The sequence below is a fragment of the Pelodiscus sinensis genome, chromosome 1, assembly GCF_052426305.1.
Source record: "Pelodiscus sinensis isolate ZL-2025 chromosome 1, ASM5242630v1, whole genome shotgun sequence".
Classification (NCBI taxonomy): domain Eukaryota; kingdom Metazoa; phylum Chordata; order Testudines; family Trionychidae; genus Pelodiscus; species Pelodiscus sinensis.
In genome coordinates this window covers 102303765-102319548 of record NC_143052.1, presented here as the reverse complement: position 1 = coordinate 102319548, position 15784 = coordinate 102303765, and the positions used below count along the sequence as shown (strand labels likewise).

At 46.2% G+C, this 15784-nt stretch overlaps 1 protein-coding gene across 6 annotated transcripts in view; it reads left to right on the top strand.

Annotated features, from left to right (window-relative positions):
- Positions 1–15784, top strand: part of TBXAS1 (thromboxane A synthase 1) — a 345665-nt gene that overhangs the window by 85939 nt on the left and 243942 nt on the right. For all 6 annotated transcript variants that reach the window (XM_075939406.2, XM_075939367.2, XM_075939378.2 and 3 more), the window contains one exon: positions 6774–6867. In XM_075939406.2, the coding sequence (XP_075795521.2) occupies positions 6774–6867 (94 nt within the window). The remainder of the gene's footprint in view (positions 1–6773; positions 6868–15784) is intronic.

The window sequence follows — 15784 nt, the reverse complement described above, 5'->3', positions numbered from 1 at the left end:
TACATAGCAGTAGTTTCAGGGTAAAAGACATTACAGAGGTGCTATAATTATCCCAAAATCAATAATTATAAACCTCCAGAAATTCAAGGTTAAGGTTATCCTTTTAAAATAATCAAATATGATAAAGTATGGAAATATACAGTTAACGCATCCAAACAACCTTAACTCTGCCTTGTAGTTACGTCATTTAATAACCAACAATAATTATGATAGAGGTGTTTTAGTTATTTAGTTATTTTATAGTCTAGTTATTTAGTTACTGTATTTATCTAGTCTCAGCTTAGATAAAATTGATTTTTAAAGAAATTGGCGACTTTTCCTATATTTTTTCCCCACTCCGGGGCTCCATAGTAGGAACATAAGAGGTTAACCGGGTAGCTGGTTAACAGGAGGCCCAGCCCAGCTGGAGCAAGCCTGTGGCATGGCAGGGCAGGTTGGAGCAAGCTACCCACTCATGGTGCGGTAGAGCCAGCTGGAGCAAGCTCCCCACCTGCGGTGCAGAGGGGCCAGCTGGAGCAGCCCTCTCCCCACCCATGATTCCACAGCCCACCACGATTGAATGGTTAAATATAACATTTAACCTGTTAACTTTTTAAATGGGTATTTACGTCTCTACTCCATGGCAGGTATGAATTCTGGCAGGGGCCAAAAATCCTCTATTACAAGGCTGTCAGCCTTAGCAGAGCATTAAGGGTAGCGCTAACATGTGCCCCAAAACCCAGGTGACATTATCCACAGACTCTCACATTAAGTTTCACATTGAGCCTGAGCTCCTTTCCCAGCTGTGACATCTACACAGCTATTTTAGCGCTCTAGGGTCAACCTTGCAAGCCAGAGTGGGTTCATCTGGGCTTTGACACTCATGGCTGCCTACTGTGTAGCTGTACCCTTTATGTAAAGAACGATCTCTTAACATGGTACAGCAGGTCTGTTAAATGCTGGTCTTTCCAGACTCCCCTCTTTTTCTTCTTCTGTATGATGTTTATGTTTCTGTCCATTTCATAACCCAGCCGGTCCTTAGGGTGCAGGCAACTGCAATCATTCTTTCCCCCGTGCTCCTGTTTATAGAGAAGGTAACAGAGGGTGACAAGGTGCCCTCAGGCAGGCAAGGGAATAGAATTCCTGTTGTTAATATGGTAGGTCTAAAATTCATCGATTGAGCCACACTGCCTCTCAGAATAAATAACGTATCAGACCTAAGTGTTTGGCTCTCCTGTCTGACCACTGCTCTCACCATTAACCTGTGCTTCCCTCCCAGAGCCAACAATAGAAACCAGAAATCCTGATTTCCAGAATGTCTCAAAAAGAGATTTGCATCAGGGATGTTAAATATCGGTTAATTGAATAGTCGATTAACCTCATGAATTTTTATCGGTTAGTCGACTATTCTACAGTCCCCGGACAGCCCCTGTTCAGGGGGAGGGGCCTGAGCTCCCGGACCTGGCATGAGCTGGAACTGAACCAGGCTGCCTCCCCACCTGGCTCTTAATACATTTTAAATGCAGAGCCACATCGGTGGTAGGTCCAGGACCCAGTGCAAGTCAGGACTCAGATGGGCTGCTGGCCACCATGCTAAAAAATTTACTGGCAAGGGGCGGTGTGTGTGTGTGTGTGGGGGGGGGGGGGACGCTTGTCATCTATACCATTAACCTATAAGCTTTTACTTATAAGTTGATAGACTATACTATTACATCCCTAGTTTGCATATCACTGGCAACATGTATCACATTTCCATCTTGTTACTGATCCACGTAGAAGATAATAGCCTCCTAACACTAGCTAGAGTGACCAGATGTACCATATTTAAAGGGACAGTCCCATTTTTAACAGTCCCTCCTGCAAGTGTCCCTACTTTTTAAAAAAATGGGGAAATTGTCCCATATTTTCTGTTTCTCCCCTCCAACCAGTACTGGTGGGCCCTACTGCTAGCTGGATCTTTGTTTGCCAGCTGCACACCCACCAGCAGTGGTGGTGGCGGTGGGTGGGAGTGTCTAGTGGCTGATGATGGACGTGAGTGTGCAAGGCTGGTGGTCAGGCAAAGCTGCAGCCTATGGGTCGACCGCTCCCCCTGCTGGTCCATCAGTGCAGTCCCTGCTACCTGCCAGCTCTTGGCCATAAGTTCCCCCTCAAATTCCCATTTTCTGTTTCCAGCCCACACTGACTGCTTGCGGGGGTGTCTGGTGAATATAGTCAGGCGGTGGCCAGTTGCATCACTTGTGCTGCTCACCCATCAGCCCTTTACGTGCTTCTGCGCTCGTTGTCCTTTCCCTGCTGTGCCTGTTCACCTCCCCAGCCTTGATGCTCCTTCATATCCCCCCCGTCAGGGTGTACTCTGCTCTTGGTGCTGTGCAGACAGCCAGCCCCTAGTCAGGTCATTCAACTCGCTAACATCCTGACTGGCAGGCTCCTTCCTTCCCCCACCTCCTCTGGCTTAGCTGGCATCCAAGGAATGCTCAAGACCCTCTGGCTCAAGGCACTAGCCAGGAGAAGCCATGACCGGCATATGTCAAAGCCCCATATATTGGCTGGCATAGGGACGTTTCTTCACCCCTCAGCTAAGCTCTGCAGTGGCAGGAAAGAAGCTCTTTTCAGCCTGTTTTCACCCTGACCCTACAGGTCCCCAGGCATGGCAGCTTAGCATCAAGAGAAAATGCACTGTGATTCTGTATTGGATAACTAAGAGTACCAGAATCTGGTAAATTGTGATGTATAATGTGTTTTAATGATTATTCTATTTATATTTTTGAATAAAAGCATCAATAATAAAATACAAGCAAGTTCCCTCATCTAAAAATATTTTCTTCTTACTTTATGTGCTGAGGATATGTCATAGTGAAGCCCCTAAAATGAAAACACAGCATAGGCAAATCTTAAAATAAAATAAAAATCATTGGTTTCTCTTTTTAAGGGTGTGGGTGGAAAGCAAACAGCTTTCATAATACGTTCAAGTTAAAACAATTTCTCCCCAACAATATTGACCATTGTCATAAAAATGTCATGTTTTTCACACCGTTAAATAGCCCCATCCTCAGTCTAGGTACATACAATGTTTAGTAAATGTTGACTTGTATGTCTTCCTCCCCCTTTCTTTCTTCACAATTCCTCCACATTGAAATTGTGCTCTGACATGAACCTTGGTTTCTGTTCAGAGTTTGTGCTCCCCCTGGTTAGTCTTGCCATCTAAAGAGTGTGTGTGTACTCTGCAATAATATCTTCACAGAGATAAATCAGAAGAAACTGGTATATTACAAGAAGGAATCATTTGGGGATGAACAAAGTACAAAACACCACTGACTGGATACCTTAGTCTTATTTTGTTTTGCTGCTCCCAGGAGACCCAACTCACTATTTCTGTTTATAGTCGTGCAATATTTCAGCACCCAGAATTCTTTAACACTGGGAAAAAAACCCCTTCAATATACGACACACAATATGGTGTCTCCTGACAAGACATTTCAGAGTCCAACTATTCTTTCTTTTATCATTTTTTAGTGAAAGGCAAGCACATACCTTCTATCCTTTAGGATAGGTCTATACTACAGAGTTTTTGTGCAAAAACACGTGGAGCGTCCACACCTGAAGCGCATTTTTACGCAAGTAAAATGAAAGAACGGAGGAATTTTTCTAGTGTAGGTATTCCTCCTTCTATGAGGAATAACTCCTTTTTGCACAAGAGCTCTTGCGCAAAAAGGTGTGTGTGGATGGGGAACAGGGTTTTTTTGCGCAAAAAGAGACAATCGAAAAAAGCACAGATGCCCTGGTGGCCATTCTGTAAATAGCAATCAGAGTTTCTTTTTGAGAGAGCATCCATGCAGTCTGGATGCTCTCTTGTGCAACAGGGCATCGCTTTTTTGATGTGCTTTTGCAGTGTAGATGCGCTCTCGTGCAAGAAGTTTTTGCGGAAGATCTCTTTGGCAAAAAGCTTCTTGTGCAAGAAGCCTGTAGTGTAGACATAGTCTCAGATAAGAGCAGAGCATTTATATGTCACCTAGTGTCTTTCAAGTGGAGTGTGTGAAGGTTGGGTGACTAGCAGACTCTTCCACAGAGGATCCTTGAACTGAGAACTGGGGATCAAAACTCATTGGAATTAGTGAGAGGACTTCTATTGACTGAATGGTGCTTTGGATCAGGTCCTTGTAGTGTAACTCTTTGGTTAAAGCTTTATTATGTATCTGGCTGTTTACAATTGTTGTTCATGCTCATCCCTGGCAGATTCCAGTACCTAAAACACTACTCCTTTTTTAAACTGATTTTGATATAAAGGTTTCAAGTGTTGTCCCTGATGATAAACATTCACAGCATTTGACTATAAGTGCACATGGGAGTTTTTCCATTGGTTTTTGGTTCTTCCTATTTTACCTTTTAAGTTGCTGACTAACAGCTGGCAAATCAGCTAATTGGTACATCAGGCAGTGCATTGTGTCTAGTGCTGCTCATTCCAGCTTGAGTTCTTGGACTGATGCTATATCTGGATAGTGGTGGGGAAGGGAATTGACAAAGTCCCCCCCTTTTGCTCCCTGCGCTTGTGCCACCAGTCAGAAATGAAATGCCCTGTCTAATCTCACTTATGTTATGGCAGTGTCAGGGCATTGACTTCACAGGCATTTCTTTTGATCTACACTGGTTTATCTGTGAGCAGAAACAGGTGCCCCCAAACATTTCCAGGCCAGGCTTAGATATGCTGTGTTGAGGAATCTTTTTCTCTCTGCCACCTGCTCTTTGGGCATCCATCCATTGGCTTTTGCAGGTGCACATAACAAACGGAGCTGCAGAGCAATGCCACTGCATTAACTATGCCGTTTGACCAATTTCAGAAAGCATCTCCTCCCACTCTTACTCGAGGGTATGTCTACACTACAAAGTTAATTCGAACTAACGGACGTTAGTTCGAATTAACTTTGATAGGCGCTACACTAGCGCTCCGCTAGTTCAAACTTAATTTGAACTAGCGGAGCGCTTAGTTCGAACTAGGAAAACCTCATTTTACGAGGACTAAGCCTAGTTCGAACTAGCTAGTTCGAATTAAGGGGTGTGTAGCCCCTTAATTCGAGCTAGTGGGAGGCTAGCCCTCCCCAGGTTTCCCTGGTGGCCACTCTGGCCAACACCAGGGAAACTCGTATGCCCCCCTCCCGGCCCCAGACCCCTTAAAGGGGCACGGGCTGGCTACGGTGCCCGTGCCAGGTGCAAGCCTGCCAGCACCCAGCCAGCAGACCCTGCACCTGGCACGGATCGAGCCACCCACCCGATGCCCCCCAGCCCTCCCCCTCTTCCCGGGACCAGCCTGGCGGCTCCCGGGAGCTTGCCCGGGACCGCAACAGGCGGGCACCCGCCTGGGCTAGTGCAGACATCGTGGACCTCGTCCATGATCTCCGCACTAGGCACAGGAAAGTGGCTGGCTAGGGCAGGAGAGCTGCCAGCCTGGCCACCCAGGAGCAGGTGTGCAAGAGAATCAAGGGGGTCCACTGAGACCCCCGACCCTGAGCCCTGAGCTTACAATGGCCGTCCTGGGTCAGACCAAAGGTCCATCTAGCCCAGTAGCCTGTTTGCCAACAGCGGCCAACCCTAGGGACCCTGGAGGGGATGGACTGAAGAGAGTGACCAAGCCATTTGTCTCGTGCCGTCCCTCTCCAGCCTTCCACAAACTTTGGGCAGGGACACCACTCCTACCCCTGGCTAATACCACTCCATGGACCCAACCTCCATGACTTGATCTCACTTCCCTTTAAACTCTGTTCTAGTTCTAGCCTTCACAGCCTCCTGCAGAAAGGAGTTCCACAGGTTGACTCTTTGCTTTGTGAAGAACAACTTTCTGTTACTACTTTGAAGCCTGCTACCCATTCCTTTCCTTTGGTGTCCTCTAGTCCTTCTTTATGGGAACTCATGAAGAACTTTTCTGTATGCACCCTCTCCACCCAACTCCTGCTTTTAGAGACCTCCTGTCCCCCCTCCGTCTCCTCTTTTCTAAGCTGAAAGGTCCCAGTCTCTTTAGCCTCTCTTCATATGGGACCTGTTCCCAACCCCTGATCATTTTAGTTGCCCTCCCCTCTCCCAGCCTCTCTCTTCCCCTCTCCCACCTCCTTTTCCCAGTTTCCCCCAGTTTTGTTCAATAAAGACAGATTCCATTTTTGAACACAATTGTCCTTTATTTTGTACATCAAGAAGAGGGGCTAGGGAAGGGTAAGTGGAAGGAGGTGAGGGAGGAATGGGGCACGAGCCCCCGATGGGGAGGACTGGGCTGGCTCTGCAGGCTTCTGGGGGTGGAAGCTCTCCTGCAGCCCCCCGATTGCCCCCTCTGCCCAGATGGCAGCCTGCGGCAAGTGCAGCCGGGCTGATGGCTGAGTGGTGTGATATGCCCAGTGTGGGTAGTCCGGGCAATCCAAGCCAGGACTGCTTTGCAAGCGGGGCACCCCTGAGAACTGTCTGTCCGGGGTGGGGGTCGGGACCCTTTAAGCACAGCCCTCGGCTAGCCTGAGACAGCATCTCCACTCTCTAAGTCCTCCTCTGATGCTCTGCCGGCACTGCTTCCGGCCATCCTTAAGCCCGTTTCAGGGTCCACTTAATGTGGACATGCTAGTTCGAATTAGCAAAACGCTAATTCGAACTAGTTTTTTAGTCTGGATCCGTTAGTTCGAATTAACTAATTCGAACTAAGTTAGTTCGAATTAATGTTGTAGTGTAGACATACCCCTAGGGACTCTATATGGCCTAATAACTCTGGGAAACCACCTAGTAACTAGGTCCAAAATTAAATTCTTGTCTGTTACCTTTCACAGGTACTCCACCTCTGCGTTCTCCAGGCTGCAGAGGGTGGGTATCAGGCATCCTACACCTTTGCCTTTCATCGGAAACCTGCTGTTCTTTCAACAGGTAAGAAAGGAATTGTTTGGTATCTATCCAAAAATGGTTTAAAAGAGCACGGGAGATGGGGAGAGGGTGGCAGAGATTGATCTTGTAGCTATTGATTGCTGCTCTTTGACCAGATTCGTATGGAAAGAATAAGGAAAACTCTCACCTTTGTGACCAAAAGGAACATAGCAAGCAGCCGCCTTTAAGTGTCGCTGATTTAAGGACTAAATTAACCAGATGGAAAGAAAGGGTGTAAGCTTCTGAAGCTAATTACTTGAGCTTTTCCAGGAAAGTTCATGCCCTTGGTGGAGCAAGCTTGGTTATGTGAATAGAACAGATTATATTAACTAGATCTGACTGGTTTGTTCTGAGCTGTTTCAGTTTTTACAGCCCTTTGTTGCTGAATTCACATGTTTATTTCAAAGCATGTAACTTTGTCTACTCCCAATGAAGCAACTGAAGTTAGATACCATTAAATAATACTCATCCCAGCACCAGTTTTAAGGTCTTTTTTGTTTTGAGCATTTTTTTTTTGTTTTAGTTTAGGTTTTGTTTTGTTTTGCTCACGTTACACAAAAGAACAGCTTCATCAATAGAAACGTTTTTGTTTTATGGTCTGATTTCAATAAAGCTCCCAAAGACCCAGTCTCTCAATCTGAGTTTCAGTGAAGCACCATCATTTCTCAGGTATGGAGTCCTAAAGTTTCTCCCTTTCCCATCAGTATTTTCCAGGTTGGTTTTCAAGATTCCAAAGCACTTTGTGAAAGGAATCTGGAATAACTCCAGAGTTCAGACCATATTTGCCCATCAAAAGAGCCAAAAAAGGTTTAATGTCCAAGATTGTCTGTGAGATGTTAATAAGAGTGTAGAGCCTGTTCCTTTTGCATGCCCAGTATCTGATTCATTATTTGGTATGCCATTTTGAAGTACCTGGAGTATTAATGTAAATGGTCATTTTCACTTGTGCGCTCGGTTTCATCCAGGAGAGAATTTAAAAGGCTGAATCACCTTAACAAGGACTGGAAGGCAGTAACGAGACATGCAGCGGGTCAGCTTTTGCACTGTTATTTGAAGCCAGCCTGGAAACTGAAAGTAACTAATCTTGTGTCTCTTGAATGACAAAGCACAATCCGTCTTTTGGCTGGCACAACAGCCTGACTGAGAACGGAATTACCTTCTTACACCTATAGGGAGTGGCTCTTAACCAGGGCTGAGGCACTGAAGAGAGTACTGTGGGGAAATTTTCACTGCTGTTACTTGTGCTTGTATCTAGACAACTTTTGTTTAACCTGGTTTATTTTATGTACATTAAATTAACGTGAAACAATACAACAAAGAGAAAACACCTGCTATTTTACAGGGTCTTTTAGAAACAAAACCATTGAGAACGGATGTGCAATTACAGCTTTATGTTCACACGAGTAGTTAGAAATAAGAATTCTCGGAATTTTTAACTGTGCTGAAGTGTCTTAAGAGAGCAAGTCTCATGGATTTGCAGTCTTAAATCATTTAGGCTCTTTTGAAAATCCTGTCCTCTGTTCGACTGTGGGGTGGGCATGATCAGTTCTATTGCTGTCAGTGGGAGCTAGGCCCATGTAGCATTTAGTCCAGGTGCTTTGTAATTTGTTTTTCTCCCCTGATATGTTCTTCTATATTTTCCTGTTCTGTTCCTTTGATTGCTTTCTCAGAAATAGTGCCCATAGCAACACATTGGTAAGAGGAAGATCATGTTTGTGCTGCAGACTGTTTTCTAATGGTAACGTTTTCATGTACACATGTATTGTAATGAACTCAAAAGAGGACATCTCCTCCTCTCTCAGTCGGAGATAACCGGAGGCGCAATGTTTCATCTTATTGGGAATTAGGAAGGACCTAGCTGCAAGGGCACAGCAGCAGTTTCGTAGTTGGGTTAGTTTCTAAGGACAGCTCACATGCAAGCAGTTGTAAAATGCTTGTACATCCTGTCCTCATGTATAGAACAGTAAAAACTCTTTGCACTTACATGTGAGATGCAATGATGTGATTGTGTAGAAGTGATATTATAAAGTCTTTCTTCTAAGCTTCTTCAAAAGACCAAGTCCTTCTCCCTGTCATCAGTACAGGCAGTCCCCGAGTTACGCTCCGCAGTTACGAACAGGGCCCTCCCTCTCCCTGGTCTCCAGCAGACCAGGGAGAGGAAGCAAAGCGGCGGAACACGCGGCAGCGGACAGGGCTGTCCGCTGCCCGCGTGCTCCGCGGCTTTGCTCTGCTTTGCTCCCCGTCCCCCTGGTCTGCAGACCAGTGGGACGGGGGGCAAAGCAGAGCAAAGCCGCGGAGCACGCGGGCAGCGGACAGCCCTGATGCGTCTGGGCTGTCCGCTGCCCGCGTGTTCTGCCGCTTTGCTCCCCGTCCCCCTGGTCTGCAGACCAGGGGGACGGGGAGCAAAGCAGAGCAAAGCCATGGAGCCCGAGGGCAGCAGGACAGCCACGGCGCGTCTGGGCTGTCCTGCTGCCCCCGTGCTCCGCGGGTTTGCTCCGGACGCCTGTGGTACAGCAGCAGGGGCGCTGCCGGTTGGTCCCGTAGCGCCGCTCTGGGCGCTACTGGACCAACCCGGCAGCACCCCAGCTGCTCTGCCCCAGGCGTCCTGATTCAGCCACTGCTGGTCAGTTTCAGCAGTGGCTGAATCAGGACGCCTGGGGCAGAGCAGCTTGGGTGCTGCTGGGTTGGTCCAGTAGCGCCGAGGAGCGGCGGCGCTACTGGATCAACCCAGCAGCGCCCCAGCTGCTCTGCCCCAGGCGTCCCCAAGTCAGCTGCTGCTGAAACTGACCAGTGGCTGACTACAGGAAGCTCCTGCCCGGGCTTCCTGGAATCAGCCGCTGATCAGTTTCAGCAGCAGCTGACTTGGGGATGCCTGGGGTTCTTAAGTTGAATCTGTATGTAAGTCAGAACTGGCGTCCAGATTCAGCCGCTGTTGAAACTGATCAGTTTCAGCAGCGGCTGAATCTGGACGCCAGTTCCAACTTACATACAGATTCAACTTAAGAACAAACCTACAGTCCCTATCTTGTACGTAACCCGGGGACTGCCTGTATTGCCAACTCCCAGCATTCAAAATTCATGTCAGCCACCCCCAATCAAAAGTGGTTTAAAAATCAATAGAGACATAAAAATATTTTAAAGAGTTTTCTATTTGCTTTCAGGGTTTTGCTGCATTTGGGTCACATTTTTAAACTTTTCTCTGTAGGCCCTGAAGTCTAGAAACTTTTTAAAATTAACACTGAAATTCTCCCATAATCTCATAAATCCAGGAAATAGGGTTTTAAGAAAAACACTGAATACCACAAGACTCATAATAAAATTGTTAGAATTGATAACACTTAAGTTTACTTGTGTAGATGAATAAATTTATGAGCCTGCTTCTCCTCTCACATAAACTATGTAAAACAGGTGTAGCTCTAGTAAAGTTAACGGGTTTAATGCCAGTTTTATTCTATCATATAAATGAGAGGAATATCAGGCCTTATCCCAGGTTGCCTTGAAGTAACAGGGAAGGATTACTAATGTTAGTAGGATTTTTTTCCCAGAATGCTGCTTTTTATTATAAACCTACAAATCAAATGTCTGTTAAAAAATTCAGATATGATTTTTATGTCTCTTCTGTTCAAACAAAAACACTTTCTTGAAGAGCATGTATTGTTTATTTAAAAAATAAATAAATGTAGTGTTTGGAAAATCCATGGCAGTTGGCTGGGATGAGTGTTGCTGCTGTGAAGTGTCTTTTGAGAGCTGGAAGATGTTGGTTGTTGGGGGGAGAAACTTTGGGTGGGGGATGTGCAAGGAAATGAATAGAGGCAAGAATTGACTTAAAACAACAAGTTGTTCCATTATTCGTAAGGTTCCATTTTCCTTTAAAGAATAGGAGAAAGAGCAACAATCACATCCTGAAATTAAAACATGCCAAGTTAATCTTCTATAGAAAATAAGGCATGGAATTATTACAGTGAATAATTACCTCGGAGTCCAAAATGTTAGATTAAAAGTACTTCGATTACATCAGAACCATTTGTGGTGGGTAACATCTGCTGCAGAAGTAAAAGTGATTATGCTGTAAAAACGTTGGGTTTAATTTTTCCAGTAACGGAGCAGGAGATTTGCAGCAGACATAAATGCCATTTCTCTAGGACTGCTGAAATGTTTCTCATCCTCCTGCAATGATCTTGCATTTTTCTTACAGATCTGTGGGAAAACCAATGGGTATCCCCCTTGGAAGCAGAACAGGATACACAAGGTGTACACAGAGCACACAGACTAAATAGGACATTAGAGTCACATGCTATTTAAAAACTGAACAAAAATCACCCCTTAAGTCACAATCTAATGGTTTTATTATGTGACAAGTACGTTCAAAGCCAAACATATATAACGTGGCCCTTCCCCCAAGGAACCACAGCGCATACTTGACCTGTTGCTCTTGTAGCGTTGTATCCACTCTCCCTGCCCCTCGCCCTTTTCCAAGAAAGCAGTTATGCTGCTTTTTAAATGTCATTTTCTTGGCATTTAAATGGTTCCATTAAAGGGGCACTTTACCTGTGGGCACTGTGTGCTATTCTACTTGCTGTTGATCTTTGCCGAGCTGAGAAAATGCCATGGTCCTGGGGGTTTTATGCTGCTTGGGTTGGGTTGGGTTGGTTTGGTTTAATTTTTTTTTGATGGACAGGATATTTATAACCAGTTGCACCTTCTAGACTGTTGGGTGAGCTGCTTTGGGTCCATATATTGGCATGCTTATCTGTTTGTTTTTCCCCATAATTTATTCAAAGTTTCAACGATCCTTGTGACTGGTTGTGTGTTGCCTCCCTGCCTTGCATTTTAATGAAGGACATCACTCTTTTAGCCCCTCTCAGCATGGACAAGATGCTCTTTGTTTGCTCTGTTTATTCCTGCTTGGCCTACTTGTAGTTCTGGGCTTCCCCTGAGCAGCCCACTTCTGCTGAATGGAAAATGGGCTCTGTATGGATGCTTTGTCTCATTCAGTGTTGGATTGGGCTGTGCTGGGTAGTTTTATTGAGTGAAGGGTGTGGGGAGAAATGAGATGAAATGTGATTCTTTCCCACTCCATGTCTGCCAACTGCATCCTTTGATGTGTAAGTCAAACAAACAAAATTCAGAGCTGTTTCCGTAATGAAATTAACCTCTGTCTAATTTTTGAACTAGAAAGCAGCACATCAGTGTTTGGAGACAGAAGCTGCAGCATTGACTGTTCTGGAATTTAATGACACAGCACGTAAACCAGAGCAAGGTTTAAGAAAGACAAATGATGAGAAGGATAGGAGGGAGTGAAAAGGGGGAATCTTACCCGTAGCCTATCAGCCTGTGTTAATTGCAAGAATAATATAGGTTGCCTTGACAGTAAAAGCCTGCATATGGCTTTGCGTTGTTTTGCAGAGATAAACACAAGGAGAGGAATGAAACGGGGAGTGTTTATTTGCCAGTTGATGGATATTTAAGTGGAACTGGAAAACAAGGCCATAGCATAATGAACAGATCTCTCATTATCTTCCCCATTTGGTCACGGACATGTATTGTTGGCTGACACTGTAAAATCACCCAGTAACATTTTTAGTCATCTCTAAGGTACTGGGAAAATTCTTCTTGCCTTAGAGGCTTGTTCATATATTTGTACTGAATGAAACACACGCAGGCATTACAGATACAACCCTCCCCACGGCACAGTGGCAGAGAAATGAAATGGGTAGCATGGAGGGCTGCTGGGGAGATGCAGTGTGGTCTAGGCAGCGCTAACAGCTGGCTGCCCCAGCCTTGCCCTTCTCTCCAAGGCCCTACCCCTTCCAGGGGGCCAGGAGCTGAGCCCTCTCACAGTGCCGAGGCCCCAGCAACATCTGTCACGAGCCCTAGGAGTGGCTACCTCACTACAAAAAGTATTTTTCCTCTTTTTGGTGTTCTCACCTTTTAATCAACTGTTGGGAGTGAGCCACATCCACCATGACTGAATTGGCCTTGTTAGCACTGGTCCTCCATAGAGTAATGGAACGCTCCCTGCCAAACTGAAGTTTCCACTTCATACATCTGAGTACTTATACTCAAGTAAATTTTCTAGTCTTCAAGGTGCCACAGGACTCCTTGTTGTTTTTGCTGAAACAGACTAACATGGCTACCCCTCTGAAACACATCACACAAAGTTATCATCACAGCTGGATCTGATGTTAGCAACTTCATCAAAGATGCTAAAGATTTCATAGATGTGGAGATTGATCTACCTTGTATTGATGGATATTGTGGTTGAGATACATTACAGGGGCAGTGATATATGGGAGGTTGCAATTTGATATAACTTTTCTAAGAATACCTTACATTTACATAGCCACTTTAATTCCAAAGATTGCAAAGGCTATCCTATACATAGGAATTACTTCATGTACCACTGAAATGCAGCTATTTTTGGAGTGAAATGCAGCACCTATTTACATCAACACTAAACAACGGTTTTTAAGGCTGCAAGTGAAATATATTTAATTGTTATTTTAGGGGATCACAGGTAGGCAGAATGCAACCACTCAAATTATGCTTTAATCTGAACTCCTAGGTTAACAACTCCTCTGAACTGGTGACGGTAAGGAGTTCAGCACCTTCACCCTGTGTCTCATTTAAAGACGACACAATAACGCCATTAATAAAGGATTTCAGAATCCATGGTTGTCAACCTAACATCTTGTATGCAAACACTTAAAAAGGGAGAAATAATCTGGCTAGAACAATGGCAATCTGTTCAATATCTGCCTTAGCCATGTTGGTGAGTTATTGTTCTGGGGAGAATGGCTATTGGCCAAGAGAAGTCTTATTGGTTTTTAAATTAAAATAATATAAAAGAGTCACTGCTATATTTGGGGGACAAGTGTGGGGCGGTTCCCCCACTTACAGTGGGGGAGGTCTAGGTTGGATATTAGGAAAAACTATTTCAGTAGGAGGGTGGTGAAGCACTGGAAAGGGTTACTTAGGGAGGTGGTGGAATCTCCATCCCTAGAGGTTTTCAAGTCTCGGCTTGACAAAGCCCTGGCTGGGATGATTTAGTTGGGTTTGGTCCTGCTTTGGGCAGGGGGCTGGACTTGATGACTGAGGTTTCTTCCAGCCCTGTGATTTTATGAGTCCCATTCCCAGAAGGTGCAGGGCCTCAGGTTTAAGGGTCAGGGCTAGGGCAGCTAGCTTTCCATGTCATGTGGAGTGTGGCATGCTGCTCCTCTTTCCCTGCCTTTATTGCTGCATGGATTGTGTGGCACCAGGGCCGGCCTTAAGCCGATTCGGCTGAATTGGGCCCCGCGCTTAAGGGGGCCCTGCGCTCTGCATCCGGAAGTCAGCTCCCTCGGCTTGGTCAGCTCTGCTACCCGCCCATACCTGCACACGCTGCTGGCTGCCGCCGCCACCATGCAAGTGAGCGGAGAGACACCCGGGCGTGACATCACATCATGTCACGTCACATCACGTCACACCTGCGATTTTGAAACTGAAAAGGTGGTGGCGGTAGTGCACGCGGTTTGGAGTCCGGCCATGTAGAAGGCAGAAGGTAGGGGAGGAGGAAACTAGGAAGAGGTGTGGGAGAGGAAGAGGCTTGTGCAGAGGGGGAAGAAAGGAGAAGGCACCAAGAGAGAGGCTATAGGAGAGACAAATGGCAGGGGGTCAAATGCAGACAATGAGGGAAAGGGCAGGAGGGGAGGTGTCAGTGGGAGGGGGGACAGGGTGACGCTGGGAGAGGAGAGGGGAAGGGCATTGGGGACTTGAGGGGGGAGGGGAAGGTGCTGAGAGAAGGCTTGAAAGAAGGGGTGGGCATGCAAAAGGTAGGGATGGAGCAAGGCATGTATGAGGGCACAGGGGCATGAGGGGAATGCTATCAGAGAGTGGTGAGGGGATGGGCATCAGGGAAAAAGGGGGCAGGGCAGTAAGGGAAGGAGGAGGCACGAAGAGGATTCAGGGGTAAGGGAAGGTGCAGGTGCCAGGGGATTCTGGGGTGAAGCAGAAGGGCAGACACCTGCAGGGGAGGGACCAGCACTAGAGGAGAGAGGCAGGGCAGGTGTGTAAAGGGAGGTGTTAGAAGAGGGGTAGCTCACATGATCAGAGTGGGGCTACCGGAGGAGTGGGCACAGGGGGGAGAGAAGGGCTGGTGAAGGGGGACAGGTCGCAGAAGAGCTGAGGGCAGTGAGAAGGGCAGAAGTCAGGACAGCAGAGGAGGGCGAGGAGTTTGAGGGCAGCAGGCACCAGGGGAGATGATGGAGCAAGGAGAGGAGACATGGCAGCAGAAAGAAAAGGGAAAGGTTTATAAAATATTTATTAATAACTTGATATGCTGCCCACGGCCAGTTTGTTTGCGACCCGCGGTGCAGTTTGGGTTTATGTGGGGATCAACATGTGGCTGGCGAGTGGGAGCCAAAATAAAAAAAGTAGTCAGTGTAATGATCTTCTGTTGATATGTTTTAGTAGTTAAATTCTTGGACTGTCATTGCTCATGAAAAATGCTGTCACATGGGTAGAAATCGGGTAAATATTGCATTTTATTAATATCAGAAGAACTGACTTAATTGGGGCCTGTGTGTAGTCTTGCCTTAATCTTTGTATTCATGCCTGTCAGCATGTTCTGTAAGTATCAGTGTGGCCCCTGGAGCTTCCAAAGTTGAGTTGCCCTAGCTCAGCCCTGACAGGTGTCTGTCTAACCTGGTCTTAAATATCTGCAATTTAAGCCCATTGCTTCTCATCCTAACCTCAGAGGCCAAGCAGAACAATTTTTCTTCCTCCTCATGATACTCTTTTAGGGTATGTCTACACTACCCTCCTAGTTCGAACTAGGAGGGTAATGTAGGCATACCGCACTTGCAAATGAAGCCCGGGATTTGAATTTCCTGGGCTTCATTTGCATAAGCGGGGCGCTGCCATTTTTAAAACCCCGCTCGTT